We start from the raw sequence: 19,465 nt of genomic DNA, 5'->3' as shown, positions 1-19,465 counted from the left end.
TTTTTAGAGCAGATGTCACATCATGGCATCCTTTGCTCCCAGCTCTCTACTGCCTCCCCATCTCTCCGCACTGGCAGGGAAAGCTGGGGTCCTGACACCTTACCTTATCTCCTCCCACACTTCCCTTTGCCTTCGGCGCCCCAGCCTCTCTGGTCTCTGTGCTGCTCGCCGTTGAACAGGCTATCCCCTGTCCGGAATGCTCTTCCCTCCTGTGCTCGCACAGCTTCTAGGTCTCAGATGCCACCCTATTAGAGAGGTCCCACATCCTTGACCAGCCTATATAAAATAGCACCCCCTCCTATCCTTTCCACATTACGCTGTTTTGTTTCATTTGGTAACTTATCACACCAACATATTATATATATCCCTTTTCCTTTATGGCTTGTCTCCCCCACCAAAATGGAACTTCCCCGGGGCAGGGACTTTGCTGGGTTTGTACCCTGCTGGGGCCCCAGAGCCTGGCCAAGAGAAGGTATCCAGTACAGGTTTCCCCAGCGTGCAAGGGAGAGGGGGAGGGGTGGAAGAAGGAGGAACCCCAGGGCTGGGTGGAGCACACCTGCTTTTACCTTTTGAGCTGGCCTAGCAGGATGAGGTTGGGGGCCGTGCCCGTGAGGGTGGCAGTGCCCCCTATGCTGGCCGAGTAGGGGATGGAGATGAGGAAGCCCTTCCAGATGTTTCTGCGATATTCCTCCTCCTTCTCGCAGTCTGCTAGAAGGTCCAATGGAGCCTCGGCCTCAGGGCAGTCTTTGCTTTAAATAAACCCAGAGAGAAGCCGTTCAGAACACATTCAGAATTCCTGGCCTCGTGGGGAAACACACCAGGTGGGTTGGGAGAACTAAGGGGTCTTCCTGGAAGGCAGCTCAGCGCCAGCATCGAAAGCCTCTAAAGATGTGCAAACTTTCAGTTCAGGGACTCTGGGCAGGTGCCTCGGGCGTGGGTGTGAGTTTGCATCCGACTGACTATGGTTTATATCGAAAACAACCTGAATCCCATCAAAAAGGGTTTGGCTGGATAAAAATGATCCTCTTTTTAGAGGGAACACCAACATGGCTATTAAAAAACAATGATCTAGGGGCACCTGGGTGGCTCAGTGGGTTAAAGCCTCTGCCTTGGCTCAGGTCATGATCCCAGGGTTGTGGGATCGAGTCCCACATCGGGCTCTCTGCTCAGCAGGGAGCCTGCTTCCTCCTCTCTCTCTGCCTGCCTCTCTGCCTGCTTGTGATCTCTATCAAATAAATAAATAAAATCTTTAAAAAAAACAAAACAAAACGATGATCTAGACAGATGTTCATTAAGATGAGAGAGGCCCATTAGGTAAAGGGAAAAAGGGTCAGTAACTGCGCTACTTAATTTTTTTGTTTAAAAAATATTCACATATTTTATGAACAGATGAGTATGAAGAAAAACTTAGAATGGTACACACAAAGTTGTCTTGGTGCCTTTCTTGGGGGTGGAAATATGGATTTTTTTTCCTTCTTTTTTTTCTTTTGTATTTTCTGGGTCTTTCTGGGGCAGTTTAAAGAGTATGGGGGAAGAATGAAATTAAGAATTAAGTCTATAATTAAAAGCTAATGACATTGCTGTAAATTTATTGAGGTGAAAAAAATGTTCCCTACATTCCATTAAGAGAGACAGCAGGTTACAGAAGAGCATATACAGCATTATCAAAGTTTTTATTTTACAAATGCATTTATGTACACAGAGAGGTATCCAAAACTGTCCAGAATAGCATTCACTTAACTGTTTTGGGAGTGAGATGCTGGGTACATTTTTCTTTTTGTTTAAGAGTATTCTTTTAAACTGTGCAATTATAAAATTTTTGTAAGTGAATGAAATTAAGAATTGGCCCTGTATAACAAATTAATTTATTATTATTATTATTATTTTTAGGGAATCAAAGATACTTCAAATATCTTCTGGCCTTAATTGCTCCATGAGCGGCCCCTTATCTGGAAGGCAACTGGGATATGATTTGGGGTCTAAAAGGAAGACAAGGACTGAAAGTCACTGCCTGACTTCTCTGGCAGGAAATGTGGGCTCCCCCAGACCCGAGGCCCCAACCAGACTGAGCATCACAATGGGGATGAGAGAGCAGAAGGGGCCTGAGGGCTCATCTAGTGCAAGCCCCTCTTTGTTCAGTTGGGGAAACTGAGGCCCAGAGAGGAGACTTTCATTCCAATGGACATAGAATCTCCAGCCAATGGCTGGGGTTTGCATTCAGTTGACATGGATTCCTAGAGAACGAGGACTGGGTCTTTTCCGCTAGATTCAGCACAAGCTCTGTGTGGCCAGATGGCCCAAATAGAGCCTTGTGTTGTGCAGTAGTGAGTAGTTAAGCCAATCCCAGACACCGTATCTCAAAACCGGACTAAAAGCACCCAGATAGAGTGCCAGGAAGGAACAGAGACCATGGAATAAGACAATCAGACATAATCATGTCCCTCCTCTGCTAAAAGCCTTCACAGGATCCTATGTCATTCAAAGTCAAGGCTACCTCATTGGCCTCTGAGGTCCCTCGTGCTCTGTCCTTCCACCACCACCTCGTACCACACAGCAATTTCTCTGACCCCGATTCCTCCCATCCATTCACCCAACTCCAGCCATACCAGCTTTCTGGCTGCTCTGGACTCTCAGGACCTTTGCACCTGCTGGATCCTCTGCAGAAAACACTCTTCCCAAAGATCCCCCCGGACCCTTCACCTCCTACAGGTGTTTGCTTAAGGAGGACCTTCTTAGAGAGGCCTTTCCTGACCACTCATTTTAAAACTGCCTTCTCACACCCCACAGGCCCCTTCCTTAGCCTTCTTTCCTGCTCTGTTCTCCTGCATAGCTCTCACCAACCATCAAACATGCGGTGAATTTTACTCTGTGTGTTTCTTGTCATTGAGACGTAAACTCCACAAGGGCTGGATTTTTGTGGGTTGCTGCACCCGTGGCAGTGCCTGGCTCATCGCAAGCTATGTGTAAGTATTTGCTGAATGAAAAAACAGAACTGATGCCCAGCAACGCCTTGAGCAGGTGACTTTACTTGCTGCTGTTTTATCACCCAAGGTAACAGTCCGTGAGTAACAAGCACTCCCACCTGGGCAGGTAGGGCCCGGCATGACCCATGCTGCTCAACATCATCTCATCACACCTCAAAATCACCCTCTGTGGTGGGTTCCGATATAGTGTCCAGTTGGTGGGGGAAACTAACAGAGGCTCAGAGAGATCAAGTGACTTGTCCAAATCACACAGCCGCTAAGCGGCAGAGCCAGGTTCAAAGTCAGGTCTGCAAGGTTCCAAACCCCAAGATCTTTTTTTTTCCCCCAAACCCCAAGATCTTAACTACGCTGCCAAATACAAAGGACACCGGCCACTAAACATGGCATCAGTGTGAAGATGCTTCCTAAGCCACACAAGTGTGAAGGGCTATGATGGTCCCCTTAGGATGTTTTTGTCTTTAGAGGCTCTGGATGCCTGTCTGCGTGCCTTCTCCCCCTGACTGTCATGTAGTTTGAGCACTCCTGTTCCTCTGGACCCTCCTTTCAGGTCCCTTACCAGAGGGACTTCATGCTCTCTCCTGCCCTTGCTATCCACATGTGCGTTTTTTAAGGAGGCTGGGTACGTCCATGCCCAAGCCAAAGGGATGGGTGGTAGACACCTGGGCATTAGGTCATTTGGAGAAAAATCTGGGGGTGGGGGAGGATTTCTTGCAGCACTGGGTTCTTGTTCGCCATCTCCTTGGGACAAGCACTGACTCCTCCATCAGTGATACCAGGAACTCACTCTTCTGGGCTGGCCAGAAATTGCATCTCCGTGGGCACAGGGTGCAGGCCATTCCTGCGCACAGCAGCTAGGAGGAAAGAGCATAATGTCTTTAGTGTAACGTAACGGGATGGAGGGAAGTGTTCCTAACCTCAGGCTTAGATAAATCCCTTCATCTCGCTGCACCTCAGCTCCTTCATTCAGAAAATGGAAGTAACAATTCTCCTAGGGTTGTCAGGAGGATCAAGGGGTTAACCCATTTGCTACTGAAGGAATGCTGGTGTTCCCCCACCCCTCCACCCCCCACGAACCAAAACTTGTATGTGGAAACTTAATCCCCAGTGTGATGGTATTACGAAGTGGGGCAATTTGGGAGGTGATTAGATCAGAAGTGCAGAGCCCTCATGAATGGGATTTGTGCCCTTATATAAAAAGATGCCTCACACATCAGGGAAATACAAATCAAAACCACAATGAGATACCACCTCACGCCAGTCAGAATGGCTAAAATTAACAAGTCAGGAAAGGACAGATGCTGGCGAAGATGCGGAGAAAGGGGAATCCTCCTCCACTGTTGGTGGGAATGCAAGCTGGTGCAGCCACTCTGGAAAACAGCATGGAGGTTCCTCAGAAAGTTGACAGTAGAGCTATCCTACGACCCAGCAATCGCAGTACTGGGTATTCACCCTAAAGATGCAAACACAGTGATCCGAAAGGGCACGTGCACCCAAATGTTAATAGCAGCAACGTCCACAATAGCCAAACTATGGAAAATACCTAGATGTGCATCAATGGATGAATGGATAAAGAAGATGTGGTATATATAGCCAATGGAATACTATGCAGCCATCAGAAGAAATGAAATCTTGCCATTTGCAACGATGTGGATGGAACTAGAGGGTATTATGCTGAGCAAAATAAGTCAATCAGAGAAAGACAATTATCATATGATCTCTCTGATATGAGGAAGTTGAGAGGCAATGTGGGGGGTTTGGGGGGTAGGAAAAGAATAAATGAAACAAGATGGGATCAGGAGGGAGACAAACCATAAGAGACTCTTAATCTCACAAAACTAACTGAGGGTTGCCGGGGGTAGGGGGTTGGGAGAGGGTGGTGGGGTTATGGACATTGGGGAGGGTATGTGCTATGGTGAATGCTATGAAGTGTGTAAACCTGGAGATTCATGGATCTGTACCCCGGGGCTAATAATACACTATATGTTAATTTTTAAAAATGTGTATTACCAAAAAAAAAAAATGCCTCACAAAAAAATGCCTTCCTTACCCTGCCTACCATGGGTGGACACAGCAAGAAGGCCATCTATGAGCCGAGAAACAGTTCCTCACCAGACAGCAAATTTGCTGGCACCTTGATCTTGGACTTCCCACACTCCAGAACTATGAAATACAAATGCCCAATCTATGCTATGTTTGTTACAGCAGACTGAATGCATTAAGACACCATTTAAAGCAGGGATTGGCAAGTTTCTTCTGTAAGAGACCAGATAGTAAATATTTTAGTTTTGGGGGCCTAGGGTCTCCATCCTACTCAACTCTGCCATGAAAACAGCCAGAGCCAATAGAGAAATGAATACGTGTGGCTAAGCCTTTATTCTTGGACACTGAGATCTGAATTCATATAATTTTCACATGTCACAACATATCCTTCTTTTGATTTATTCAACCATTTAAAAATATAAAAACTATGCTTAGCTCACAGGCTGCACAAAAAGCAGGCAGCCGGCTAGATTTGGTGGGCCAATGTTTGCCAGAATCGCCACTGAAAGAATTAAACAGGCCTCTGAACACTGGCAAGGATTTAGTCAATGTGTGTTCCTCTTGAGAAAGAAGAAAGGGGCCCCATGACGTCTGGAACTTGTTGGACCCCGAGAGGCTGTGTTATTCTCTTGCTGGACCTATAGGATTTTACATGTCACCAGCATCAGACAGAGCTGTTCTGCGAGAGACTGAAAAATTGAGACATAGCAAGGACACATCATAATCTTGTCTTAGCCCAAAGCCACTCACCACCCACAAATTGCCAAACGTTCCCCTCTCTTGCCAGTTGAATGGCTGCTACCTCTTTACTCGTAGAATTGCCCCTGATTTCTGACATCATTCGACCTAGAGCAAACTTCCTCAGTCCCCCACAAATGCCTCAGCCCATAGCCCAAAGCCCATGAGAGGTCCTTTCTAACATCTGACTGAGGTCATCATGGCCGCCAGGGGCGCGTGTCCTCTCTCTGGGCAAATAATAATAAACCCCACCTGTGTAACCCCAGGTGTGTGTTTGGGAGGAAGGGTCCGGACACCAGCCACAGCTCTTTCCCTGTCTCAGCAGGTGCCTTGGGGAGGAAGCCCTGTCCCCTCTCCACTCTGGGCTGCTCCTTCCCTGTTAGTACCTAGAGGGAGCGGGAGCCATGGTCACCCTCTGGCCCGCTGACCACCTGCAGAGGCTGGAGGGTTAAATGCAGATCAGCTCCCCCTGGTGATAAAACCCTACACATTGGTGTAGCTTAAGTTTCCTTCAAGCCCGAGTCGAGGAGGATTTGTTTATGACCTGTCTTCCCGATAAACTCCCACCTCCACGGGGGTTGTATCAATCATTCCCTAGCCTTGAACAACCTCCACTGGGGGGGGGAGTCTTGTTCACTCAGAACACCGTCTGGCACATGGTAGGTGTTGAATCAACATGTGGAATTAATGAATCAATGAATGAACGCATCAGTTATGCCACTGTTCTAAAACTCCGCTTCCTTGTACATAAAATGGGGGGAGGGGCGCCTGCACGGCTCAGTTTCCTCCTCTGTAAAATGGGCACGATGACAAGGCCACCCCTGCAGGGCTGCAGTAGGAGGATTTAACGAGAACACACATGGGGTGCTGGAGAAGCCACCACCCATGGCCCCTTGGTCCCTCGGGCAGTGCAGGGAGCCCGGCTGGGTGAAGAGACCGAAGGGAAACATCAGGACTGCTCTCCAAGACGGAGGGCCCTCCCCTACCTCCGTCCGGGTCTTGTCCTCGAGCCCTACCCTGCCCCAGGCTCCGTCCTGCTCTAGCATGGTGCTTGAAAGCCTGGATTCTAGACTCTGACAGAGCTCAGCAACTAACCACGTTGCTTTGGGCAAATCCTTTTGCCTCCCAGAGCCTCAGTGTCCTCATCTGTAAAATGGGGACCACCTACTTCCTAGCACCGTTATGAAGATCAAATGAACTGACAGGTGTGAAAAATAGAGCACTGCATCTGGCATTCGGTGGATCTTCAGGACTGAGAGCTCACACTGTCATCACTGTTGCTGTGGCTGTCCCTTATGGACTCAGAGCCCCCAGGAGCCTCCCCACTAACAGTCCCCACTCTCTCCACACCTGTCTTCATGTCCTCCCATCAGGACGGAGCACAGAGACTGCATGCAAGGGAACATCTCTCTTTTGCACTGGGATTAGCCTTGTTTTTAGGTCTTAGGGCTGATCATTGATCAATCCCTGCTCTCTGATCACGCCGCTTGCAAATGTAGGTGTCTGCCCCAACTTCCCAGGCCCTCCTACCTCCTGACACTCCACAACATTTGGGAGAAGACCCTGGACTTCACCATGCACCCAACACTGAGTATGACCGTAGCCAAGTTCCTTCCCCTTCCTGGGCTCGGATTTTTCATCTTTATAATGAGGGAAATGGCTTCAAACTTTTTTTTTCCTTTTTTTTTTTTTGGCCTCTAGACTCTTTGAAAAAGACTCTTAGGTACAACACAGAATCCCAGAGGTTAAAAGTTGGGCTCCGAATTCAGCCAGGCTAGATTCAACATACCAAAGCCGCTATTTTCAAACTGTGACCTTGGAGTGAACTTGGAGGCTACTTTATCCTCTTTTTTTTTTTTTTTTTTCCTTTTCTAATTTCTTCCTCAGTTTCCAGTCTTCTGAGTGAGGTCAATGCTGGCTCCTCCTGTGGATGTAAGGTCCTGTGACGAGGAGGCCCGCGTGAAGGACGTGCTCAGCAAACATCTGTGATGACCGCACGGAAGCCCAGTGGATAAAAAGGGGCAAGTGGGGAGGCTGGGGTAGACATGGGAGAAGGCGCAGATTCTTCGTGGCTTGTCACCGCTCCATGGGGACAGTGACAGGGTTCTCTGGAAGCCCCAAGACTTTGGGGAAACAGTCTGAAAAGGACCAAAGCCAACTCTGGCCTGTGGGCTCAATCTGGCCTACGGCCACCCAACCGAGAATGGTTTTTATGGTTTTAAATGGCTGGAGAAGGTCAGTAGAGGCAGAATACTTCATGATATAAAAATTACATGCAATTTTAATTCCAGAACCCATGAATTACATCTCATAGGCGCCCAGCTGTGCCCACTTACTTACATCTCCTTGTGCGTGCTTTCTCTCTGCAAGGGCACGTTTGAGCAGAGGTGATGGTGTGGCCAACAAAGTCTAAAATATTTCCCGTCTGGTCACTTACAGAAACCATTTTCTGACCCCGGCTTTAGAACATCTCTTCCCCACCCCCACCCCCCAAAAAAGAACATCTCTTCCCTCCCATGTGGAAGACTTTGGCCTTGCGTAGGTCCTGGCTCTGCTGCTTTACCTATGATGTAAATGAATCTGGTCATATCACTTTCCCCCATTGAACCTCACCTGTAAAGTACTTATCATCATGTCTAGCTTTCAGGACTGATATGAAAATAAAATCAGCAAGATCCCTGACTGCATGGTAGGCAAATACGCGTACCCCAATATGCAAGATTAACTCAGACGGCATGTGGATTGATATTTAGATTTTTAAACATATATGCTAATTTTAACACATATTCAAAAAAGCAGAACTAGCATTCAAAGCCCGTGGTTTCATAAAGCATGTTTGTTGTGTTATTTGGGATAAATGATCCAGAGCTCCTGGGGCAGATCTGCCATCTGTCCCTCAACATGTGGCTTCCCAGGTAGCATCTCTGGCTCCCACATCCTGTTCGCGTTCCAGCCAGCAGGAGTAGAGGGCAGCAGGAAGGGCAGGACCCAGAAGTGGCACACACCACTCCTACTCATATGCCACTGACCACACCTTGTCACAGGACCACATCTAATTGCAAGGGAAGCAGGGAAATTCAGCTTTTCCTCTCCAAAGCCATGTGCCCATGTGGGGTTTCTGTTACTAAAAGGACAAAGAAAGACTCAATATTGGGGATAAACTAGAGATTTCTGCCCACATAGGAACCAACTGAAAGCTTCCTTTTAAAATACATTTATGTAAATACCACTGGGTGGCTCAGTCAGTTAAGTCTCCTACTCTTGGTTTTGGCTCAAGTGGTGATCCTCAGGGTCATGAGATCGAGTCCCACTTGGGCTCCGTGTTGAACGTAGAGCCTGCTTGACACTCTGCCTCCCTGTCTCTCTGTCCCTCCTTCGGTTCACATGTGTGCATGCTCGCTCTTTCTCAAACCTACATACGTAAATGCATTTATATAAATAAAAAGAAAGACGTTTTAAAGCAGACAGAATGTGGCGGCCTCTGCTCTGCCACCATGAGGGAAAGCTGGGGAATCACAGAGATGCCAGTGAAAAGTCCTGATATCTTCTTGCCTCTGAATCAATCCTGGAAATGCCTTTCTCTGCCTTCTTGATGTTTGAGGAAAACAAACCCTTACTTTTCAAGCCATCTGCAGACAGACCCTCCTTCTTTTGCCTACATTCCCATGGACACAGCCAGTTCCATGGGTACGAGAGCATGCTGCAAAGTTGGGCTCAGCCATTCATCTGCTGTGTGACTTGGGGAAGTCACTTCCCCTCTCTGAGCCCTTGCTAAGTCATCCAAGTACGCTAGTTGTATTTTGTTTGGTTTAGAACAGTTTCCGAGGCTCGGGAGAAGCAAATCCTCCAGCTGATCGCACATTGTCGCTGTACTTGTACGAGGCCCCTCTTTTGTTTTCTTTCTTTCTTTAGTCCCTTTGGTTCCGATTCCCACTCCCATCCTTTGCAGAGCAACCACACTGATGCGTTTAATCTGTAGATTTTCGTTGGCTTACGTTCTTGCAAAATGGTCACTTGCGTGAAGTTTGAGTTCACATCATGGTATTGTCTTCTAGATCTCACTTTGGATTTTTTCCCCCAATCATGACTATGTTTTGTGAGACCCATTTCTAGAACTATGTTCCTCTAATTCTTTGCTCCTAAAGCAGCATGGTGCTCAACAGTGCACATTTGACCTTCCCCTTGACTGGTGGTGGCTCTCATGCAGCTACTTACCACACCACAGAGAATGCATGTGAACACTTTCACACCCATCCCCTCATGGACCTCTGTCAGAATGCCTTTGGCATTTGTATCCAGGAGCCAAACTGCCAAGCTACAGTGGGTGTGCACTTTTTTTTTTTTTAGGGCATGTGTACATTTAATTTGATTAAATATTTGCAGATTTCCCTTCAGAAAGGCTGACCTTGTACATCACTCTTCTCTGGCAGAACACAAGGGTTCCCATGGTCCCACGCCTGTCGACATACGGCATTGTCCAGTTATCTTACCTTTGCCAAGCTCACTGAAGTAAATCTCGTTTCAATTTGCCTTTCTCTGGTATTAGTGACATTGAACATCTCTTCAAATGCTCTAAAACCCAGTGAAAGTATAATATCTACTTCATAAGGCTGTTCTGAGAGGTCAAAGAGATAATGCAGGCAAAGTGTTGAACTCATCACTCAGTACATAGTCAACACTCAATAAACGCAAATCTTTTAAAAACCAAGGTATCAAGATTTGACTTAGCTAATTCTCAGTTATTATTATTTAAGCACGAGGCACATGGGAGATGCTGATGTGTATTCCCTTCACCTCCTCTGAATCCTTTGGACGTCCTGCTCCCACTGCTCCACATTGGTGGGGCTGCCCCAGTCCCTTTGCACAGCCTCACCTGAGCTCTCGTCACTCTGCCAGTTGAGGTCCTTCTCAGCCTCATTCTGGCTGAAGAGGCTTTTCAGGATGGCGCTGGCAATGGGCAGCATCATGGCGGTGGAAGCCGTGTTGCTCAGCCACATGGACAAGAAGGAGGTGGTCACCATCATCCCCAGAATGAGCCTGGGAACAGAGGGAGTTAGAGGTGCATCCAGAACGGGGACCCAGAAGGTCCTCTGGTCCCACTTTGCCACCCCTGGGGAATCCAGCCCACTGGTTTCACAGACAAAAAGTTAAGGCCCAGAGAGGATAAGCCAGTGACCTAGCGGAGACCAGATTCACTCACTGGTCTTATTTCAGGTCTAAGGAAACAGATCCCACACATTTAAATGAACTGGCCATAGGTACCCAAGGTAAAATAGTCCAAAGATACCCCAACCCTGAAATTTTCTCTCCCTTGCCCCCCACCCCAAGTCCTTGATGGCAACAAATGGCAAAGAAAAAAAAAAAGATGTAAAGAAGAGTGAAACCCTATTTTAAAGGCCACTTAATCCTCTTAGAATGAAAGTTCAAATCGTCAGGGAGCCCGAGGCAGGAATGGCCCCAGCCTCCCTATCTCTTCAGGGCCATCTTGCCACCCACTCCCCACCCGCCTGGGCTATTAAATAGCAAACTAGAATAATAACGACCAGGATTTCTCGCACTTTACAGGTCCAAGCTATTACAGCTTCATTTTACAGGCAAAGAGAGAGAAGCTAAGTCATTTCTCTGAGCAGGAAAGGTGGGGTTTGGCCCCGGCAGTCTGAGTGACCATGTGAAGTGGCCCTCTCTAGAACTACTGGACACTAGTCCCTGGGGGCTAGGCCTAGGATAAGAATTGTACCTGGCTCCCCAGGTGATACTTATGCACTTTTGAGGACTGCCCAAGAGACTGGCACTGTGCCTGGCACACAGAAGGGGATCACAACATATCCAGGGAAAGAATGAGTAAATGGAAGGCGGGACATGATGAGCTTGTGGGCCTGGGGGACAGGACCAGGAAGAGTGAGTTTGGGCTCCAAGAGATGCATCCCCTCTGTCTCCTCACCTTTGGGCTGGACCCATGACCTGGCCTTACCTGGCTGGCTGGACCCCAACGAGCATGAGGACCTTGAGGGCGATCCTTCGGTGCAGGTTCCACTCCTCAATGGCGCTGGCCATGATCAGCCCACTGAGGAAGAGGAAGTTGGTGTCCAGGAAGTACTGAGGGCAGACCTTGTTGGAGGGCAGGATGCCGAAGAAAGGAAAGAGGATGATGGGCAGCAGGGCCGTCACCGAGAGGGGCAGGGCCTCAGTGCACCAATACATGGCCATGAGCAGGATGACAAATAGGCAGCGGCCTTCCTGTGGGAGAAAGGGCGGGAGATGCAGCTCAGAAGGGTCGGTGGAGCTCTGGGTGACAGTGGGAGAAGAGATCCTGGGGCAGCGCTCTTCAAGGCATGTTCCACAAGGAAGCTGGGGAAAGGGTGAGTGCCCAAAGCTTTGACCTTGAGATGACATTCACCTGTTTGACCCGCATTTTGCTCAACTCTGCAATGGCGAAGCGACACTGACCATTTTATAGGACTGTTTGGGGACTACATGAAATGTGCCCTTGGTTTAAAAGTAGACCCTGCGATGAGCATGAGATGGAAAATAGTTTACTTGATAGAGGACTGCAGAAAGTTCTGGAAGGGCAGCTGAGAAGGAAAACAGAAAGAAGCCAATACAGACAGTGTATTCATGAGATTATCCTTGTGGGCAGTTGGGGCTCAATCCTGATGGGGGACTGTAGAATTGATCTCCTGGGAAACAAGGAAGCTGGCTTTTTACCTGCCAACTCTTGGCCATTACTGGTTGAAAGGCTGCTCCTGGGAGCATTAACCCCACCCCTGAACTTCTGGCCTGCCCCAAGTTCAGTGAGCCAACATCCTGGTGCTGAGCATCTGAGGTTCAGCAGGAGGCTACCGGCAGGTGTAGGATGATGAGTGCCAATGGAGACATGGGGAGACCACCAGCAGTGGCTGCCACATCCGTGTGCAGCACTTAACACAATGTTCAACACAGAGCGCATGCTGTGTAGACAGGAATGATAAAAAGTGGTGTGTAGGGGGCTATTAAATACCGGGAACTGTGTAATCCTCACAAAATCCCAGAGGAGTGAGTGTCCCCATTTTATGGAGTAGTCAGCTGAGATGCAAGGAGGTCACTAGCAAGACAATGACTGTGCAGAACAAGTCCATCTGCCTCCAGAATCATCGCTCTTCATCGAACCCCACCTGGCTGTCACCAGCAGAATACCAGAACCTAGGATACATTGACAATGCAATGTAAAGATCCAGAACAGAACAGCTCAGTGTTTGCCAGGGCTCGAGCAGGAGGTGTGTGTGTTGGGGAAGAGGAGCTGCAAAGGAGTTCAAGGGAACGTTTTGGGGTGATGGAAATGTTCTAGAAACAAGAGTACAGCGATGATGATGCCTTCATTTCTGATACAACAGTGTTTCATTGGATCCATCACCAATAACATCTTATTATTAATCATATGGTCACTGTTAGAATAAAATACTTACTGTCCTGACCTTGTTTTCTTATATTCTCTCAAGGCCATGACCTTGCATGTTCCAGGAGACACAGACTGTTCCTTGAATTTGACTTTAGTAGGTTTGGTTGACTTTACTCAGTGTGCGCAGGACATTGAACTGAATTCCATCCTAACAAGCATGGTCCTAATACAACACACCCTCAGCTACACAGTCAGGCATCAGCTACATGCAGACACTAGGAAGAGTTAATCCATTTAACAGAGGGGGGCAGGATCCGGGGGACGGATGACTTTGGCAACAATCTAAGCAGAGATTACCAGTGACTAGGGTTCGAGGGAGTGGTAGAGGTAGTGAGAGGTGGTCTAATTCGGGGTCTATTTCCAAGGGAGAGCCTGACGGCTTTGCCAAGGATCTGTTGGGACATGTAAGGCAGACAGAGCAACCAGGAGGGATTCCAAGTATTGGTCTCAGGAGGGGGAAGAATGAGGTTGCCAGTTACTGAGCCGGGAGACTGTGGGATATACCCACGCCGATCTGCGGAGCTCAAAAACACATCCTGTTTTCTCAACAACCTGGCTGGGAGTTGAGACCAGGAAAATGAGTGAGACATAGCCACTGCCCTTTAGCCAGGAAATCTGACCATGCCAATAATAGAACAGTCCTCTGTGGCTAGTTCTTCCCAAACTCAAGTGACCCTCACAGACTCTGCCTACCAAGTCTCCCGCAAGCAGAGTATGTTGGTGAATGTTTAACAACTGGAAAGCTCTGTGTGTGTGTGTGTGTTTGTGTGTGTATGTGTAGAAATTCTTTTTTTTTTTTTTAAAGATTTTATTTATTTGTTAGAGGGAGAGCAAAAGCAGGGGGAGGGGTAGAAGGAGAAGCAGGCTCCCTGCTGAGCAGGGAGCTCGATGTGGAACTTGATCCCAGGACCCTGGGATCGTGACCTGCGCCAAAGGCAAAGATAAGCTTAACCTTTTAACTGACTGAGCCACCCAAGTGGCTCTGTGTGTAGAAATTCTTGATTACTATTTTGTTTAGCTAAGAAATCACTCATGTCCATTGACAAAATGAATTTAGTTTTACTATGAATGTCAGTTTATATTTTTATTTACATTAATGACTAAGACAAGAGGGAAGCAAGGAAAGTATGTCAGAAATTCACTTGTTCACCAATGATGTGAGTGACTTCTTTACTGAATCAAATGATAGTTTTCAAATACTGGAAAAATACGCCCTCATTTTGGGGGGCTATTCACAATGTAACTTCTGTAGACACAACACATTTTATGCTTAATCTGCACTGTTAACATTTTTTATCACTTTCTTAAATTTAAACAAGCAAGGGGCTCCTGGGTGGCTCAGTTGGTTAAGTGTCCAACTCTTGATTTTGACTCAGGTCATGATCTCAGGGTTGCAAGACGGAGTCCCACATCAGGACCGCACTGGATGTGGAGCCTGCTTAAGATTGTATTTCTCCCTCTGCCCCTTCCTCAACCCTTTTTCTCAAAAAAAAAAAAAAATCTAGACAAGCAACCAAACAATAAGCTAAGCCCTGATTTGCAGTGTTTGCCAACCTTGCCAACTAGGTGTAAATACCTCCACATGGTTGATTTCAAGCTATCAAGTGGCATCACTGAACACAGAGTTGGCACGAGATGGGCAGTACACACCCTTGCACAGCATTTCCTCCATACATACTGATGTAAATAGAGCGGATACAGATAATCTTAAGATCCTAGATAGTCATAAAATAATAAGCAACTGGTGAACTTTGAGTATCTATTACCTTTGTTTTAATATATTGAACATTTGTATAATTTCATTTTAAACATCTCTGTTTACAACTGGCTAGCAAAATTTATGAAAACTTGATAATCAGATCTCGAGAGCTAGGATACACACTCCAGTACCCTGTTGCAAGCATCCAGACAGAACATCCATGCAAAACATCCCCCCACCCCACCCCCAAAGAATCTGGGTCACATTCTGTTGTAAACTTGACATTCTTCAACTCATGCTTGTGTATCATGTTCCATAATGCAACTTTCTTTTAAAAATATACAATTATTTTCTGCCAAATCTTGCTGCTGGTTCAGGAAGATATGCCACATCTATCTTGTTTTCTATATACTACCTGCCAGACCAAGAGTTATCCTGGTTTAGAAGATAGAGGTCTGTCTTAGCTTAGGCTGCTATCACCAAAAACCATGGGCTTAGTAGTTGAAACAACAGACATTTACTCCCCATAATCCCAGAAGCTGGGAAATTGAAGATCAAGGTGCCAGCAGATTTGGGTTCTGGTGACAGCTGTCTTCCCAGCTTACAAATCCCATCTTCTCACTATGTCCTTCTCACCTGGTCCTTCCTCAGTGGATACATGGGGAAAGCTTGCTTTCTCCAAAGGCTATACTACCATCATGGGGTCCCACCCTCGTAAACTGATCTAATCTTACAGTATCAAAAGGACAGTAAAGGGGTTGTACAAACAACTTGATGCCAATAAATTTGATGACTTAGAGGAAACAGAAAAACTCCTCGGAAAACATAACTTATTCAACTATCAGAAAAAGAAAGAAAAGCTGAATATTTCAGTATCTATTAAAGAAACAGAATCAGGGTGCCTGGATGGCTCTGTTGGTTAAGCAACTGCCTTCAGCTCAGGTCATGTTCCTGGAATCCTGGGATCAAGTCCCACATCAGGATCCCAGCTCCATGGGCAGTCTGCTTCTCCCTCTGACCTTCTTCCCTTTCATGCTCTCTCTCACTCTCTCTCTCTTAAATAAACAAATAAAATCTTAAAAAAAAAAAAGAAATAGAATCAATCATCAAAAACCATCCTGCAAAAAAAGAACCTCTAAGGCCTTCTAACTTCAATGGTAATTCTACCAAACATTTAAGGAATAAATAATACATATTCTACATAAGCTCTTTCAGAGAATGGAGAAAGAGGGAATACTTCCCAATTCATTCATGAGGTCAGGGTAAACCTGTGACTGGCTTATCCTGATGAGGGCATCAAAAGGAATAATAACAGTTGAGCATTGCTGGGACATGCAAAGTCATCTGGAAAACCAGTTTCCTTGTCTCTCCTGCCTCGCATCTCTATGCAAAAGAAATACAGGCACAATGACTGCCCAAACTACCAGTTTCTCGTGTATTAACTCATCCAGTGACAGGTACTATCACTACTTCATCTAAGTTATAGGGGAAGGATGTCCCCCATTAAGTACATGTTAGAGCAACAGCAGGAGAGAAAAATAAACAAGACCTTTCAAAAAACTAGCTTTATGATCTATAATTTACATATAATCAGTTGCATCCATTGATAAGTACACAGTTTGAGGTTTGACAAATATACCACCGATGTCACATCCCAATCAAGAAAGAGAACATCACCCCAGAAAGTTCCCTTTTGCCCCTTCCAGGTCAAATCTCAGGCCCCTTCTAAAACATCCTGTATGATTACATTTAAGTCCAAGGACAGGCAAAACAGATCTCTAATGATGGAAATCATAGCAATTGCTATGATTCTGTTTCTTTAATAGATACTGAAATATTCAGCTTTTCTTCCTTTTTCTGATAGTTGAATAAGTTATGTTTTCCGAGGAGTTTTTCTGTTTCCTCTAAGTCATCAAATTTATTGGTATCATAGCAATTGCTATGATTTCCATCATTAGAGATCTGTTTTGCCTGTCCTTGGACGTAAATGTAATCATACAGGACGTACTTTTGTACTTTTTTGTTTGGGACAATGCCTGTGAGATTCATGCATGTGGTTGTGTATATCTACAGTTCATTCTTTGTTTGTGCTGAGTAGTATTCCCTCCTGTGACTGTACCACCATTTGTCTGTGCCTCCTCCTGCTGATGGACATTTGGATTGTTTCCAGTTTGGAGCAATTATGACAAAGGTTCTGTGAACATTCAAATGCCTCTGCTTTGGGGGTGACGCCCTGTAAGTCCCTTTGTGCCTTGTATGACACATTATATAATAGGGGTGGGAGAAAGATGTTACTGATAAATTCTGGCTGTAAGGGGTTGACTTTCAAAGGCTCTGAGTCCTTGGTCTGTTTTCTCACTCTCTCTCTTCCTCTCCTTCCCTCCCCTGTTCTCTCTCTGTTTCACTCTCTCTTCCCTCTACTCACTCCCACTCTCTCTCTCTCCCCTCCCTTGGTGTTCTTGCCAAGATGTCAACATCAGTCCTTTGAGGAGGGAAAACTCCACGTATGGCCCATGTCAGCTGGGAAGGTGACCCGAGGGAAATGGCAGGAATTGGGAAGTTGATCCTTGGCTGGCAGGGGGGCTTTGCCAGTAAGTGGGTCAAGAGTGTGTTTCATTACCTTGCTGGGTTAGTTAGGGATGGGAGCTGGGCCAAGGTGACCCCAAATAGCTTCCCTGCCCCGGCTGGGCTTCCTGTGGGCAAATGGATCCAGAACTGCCAGCTGGATGCCAGACATCTGGTGGGGAATTAATAAGTATTACTGCCCCTCACCCCCGAACCCTGCCAGGCCTTGAGAACAGAACTGACCCCCAGAGAGCTAAAGTCTCTTGGGAGGCTTGAAGGCAAGGAACTGGGGCCCATGCACACTAAGTGGTGGGCTCTCAGAGATCGAGCAGGCTGAGCCAGTTCCCACCTCCAGGCCTTTGCACCTGCTGTCCCCTCTGCCTGCCCCTCGACCCTGATCTTGGTCCAGCTGGCTCCTGCTTGCTGTTTGGCTCTCATCTCAAAGGTCGCCTCTTTGGGGAGTGACCTGACCATGTGATCTGACCATGCGATCAATTGTGGTCTGATTTCCATTGTCTGGCCTTGTTTTTGTCAAGCAGTTCTCAATAGCTCAAGTATTTCTTGTTTGTTGCTTTATTATTTCCTTCCCCCTACCAGACCATAAGCTCCATACAAACATGACCCTTGTCTTTATTTGTTCACCTCTGTCTCCAGGGCCTCAGTGGATATTTGTTGAATGAATAAATACATGATGTAAATCAGGCAACACAACCTCAAGTACCGGGGACCATTTAATGAATGAAGTGGGTTGGCTGAAGAAAAAGATCACATCGCTTTCTCCCATCTGATTGGCACTTTGGGCAGTGCCATTATTTTAGTAGCAGGGAAATGCCCAGGCTTGATAATAAATCACAGTTGGGACTGGGCCTCCGAGTCAGGAATGCAATAGGGAGGAGTGGGGACTGCGGCGAACAAGGGGAGGTATTGGCCCCTCTAAGAACAGCAACTCCTGCTCAGCTTCCAGTTGTTGCCATGAGAACATGAGCCCCACGATGCCTGATTTCTGATTTTTCAAAAGCATCTTGACACTGTGCTTTTATTGGAACATCTCACAGCTTTCAAAGATTTGCTCATTAAGAAGAAAGTAGTCAGCAAAAAACCCACATCGTCAAACACTACCAAACCCATGGTCATTGGGTTATGATCTTTAGTCTAAATGGTTTTAATCAGTGTAAAAGTCCAGAAAAGTGCTCACACATACACAATTCTGAATCTAATTCAGGTTGTTCACAGATTACTAGGGATTGTGGGATGCTCTATTTAAATCTCTGCTCCATTTTTAAATTCTTATTTTACAGGTATAGAAACAGAGGTCTGCAGAGGGGCAGTGATGTCTTGAGAACAACACAGAGCATGAGAGCTGAGATCTCCCTGCACTCAGGCCTGGTTACCATTTAAATGGTGGGCCAGGGGGCAGGGTTGGGGGGGACCCACGATTTGACCCCAACCCCCAGCACATCCGCCTCACCTCTGCCTCCTGGGTGAACTCAGACCAGCCACCTGGCCCTGTGGAGGAGGGTCGGTCTGCCTGTCAGCAAATGGAGACTTCCCTTGATCCCTCAAGGGCAGGTTAGGGTAGAAGCACAGAGTCACATGATCCCAGGGCCCTGTTCCTTTGAATTTTAACTTCTGGAGTTTAAAGGTCAGGGCAGGTGTCTCGTCCTGCCAAGACTCATTTTCTAGATCATCTCAGAATCAGCAGTTTGCCTCTTTGCTACTTGGTTCTGTCTCGAGGCTCGGCTTCAGGAGATGGGATCTTGCTGAGGGGACCCAGGGTCGACAGAATCACGGCTTCCGGTGAAATTTCTCGCAGCTGCTCAGGCCCTCACCTCTGCCACTGGAAGCTGATACCATTCGGCTGAAACCTCCAGGAGTGGATGAGCCTAAAGGAGGCTACTGCCCAAGGAGACAGGTGTCAGAAGCTCTTGCTGGTCCTATCAAGGTTGACACAGAGGCCAGATTTGGGATGAACTTGATATGGAGGGGGTTGAGCGATGCTGAAAT

General features: G+C 46.9%; 1 protein-coding gene across 1 annotated transcript in view; it reads right to left on the bottom strand.

Moving 5' to 3' along the window:
- SLC13A3 (solute carrier family 13 member 3) overlaps positions 1 to 19,023 on the bottom strand; it is a 50,373-nt gene extending 31,350 nt beyond the window's left edge. The window contains exons 1-5 of the mRNA XM_044262911.1: positions 18,930 to 19,023; positions 11,734 to 11,999; positions 10,636 to 10,799; positions 3,769 to 3,835; positions 567 to 749 (exon numbers count right to left, since the gene is read on the bottom strand). Coding sequence (XP_044118846.1) covers positions 567 to 749; positions 3,769 to 3,835; positions 10,636 to 10,799; positions 11,734 to 11,969 — 650 coding nt within the window. The 5' untranslated portion in view covers positions 11,970 to 11,999; positions 18,930 to 19,023. The remainder of the gene's footprint in view (positions 1 to 566; positions 750 to 3,768; positions 3,836 to 10,635; positions 10,800 to 11,733; positions 12,000 to 18,929) is intronic.
- Positions 19,024 to 19,465: the final 442 nt, after the last annotated feature.

This window comes from Neovison vison, chromosome 8 (genome assembly GCF_020171115.1).
Source record: "Neovison vison isolate M4711 chromosome 8, ASM_NN_V1, whole genome shotgun sequence".
Lineage (NCBI taxonomy): Eukaryota > Metazoa > Chordata > Mammalia > Carnivora > Mustelidae > Neogale > Neogale vison.
The sequence above is the reverse complement of the archived record's forward strand: the minus strand, read 5'-3'. Positions and strand labels throughout refer to the sequence as shown.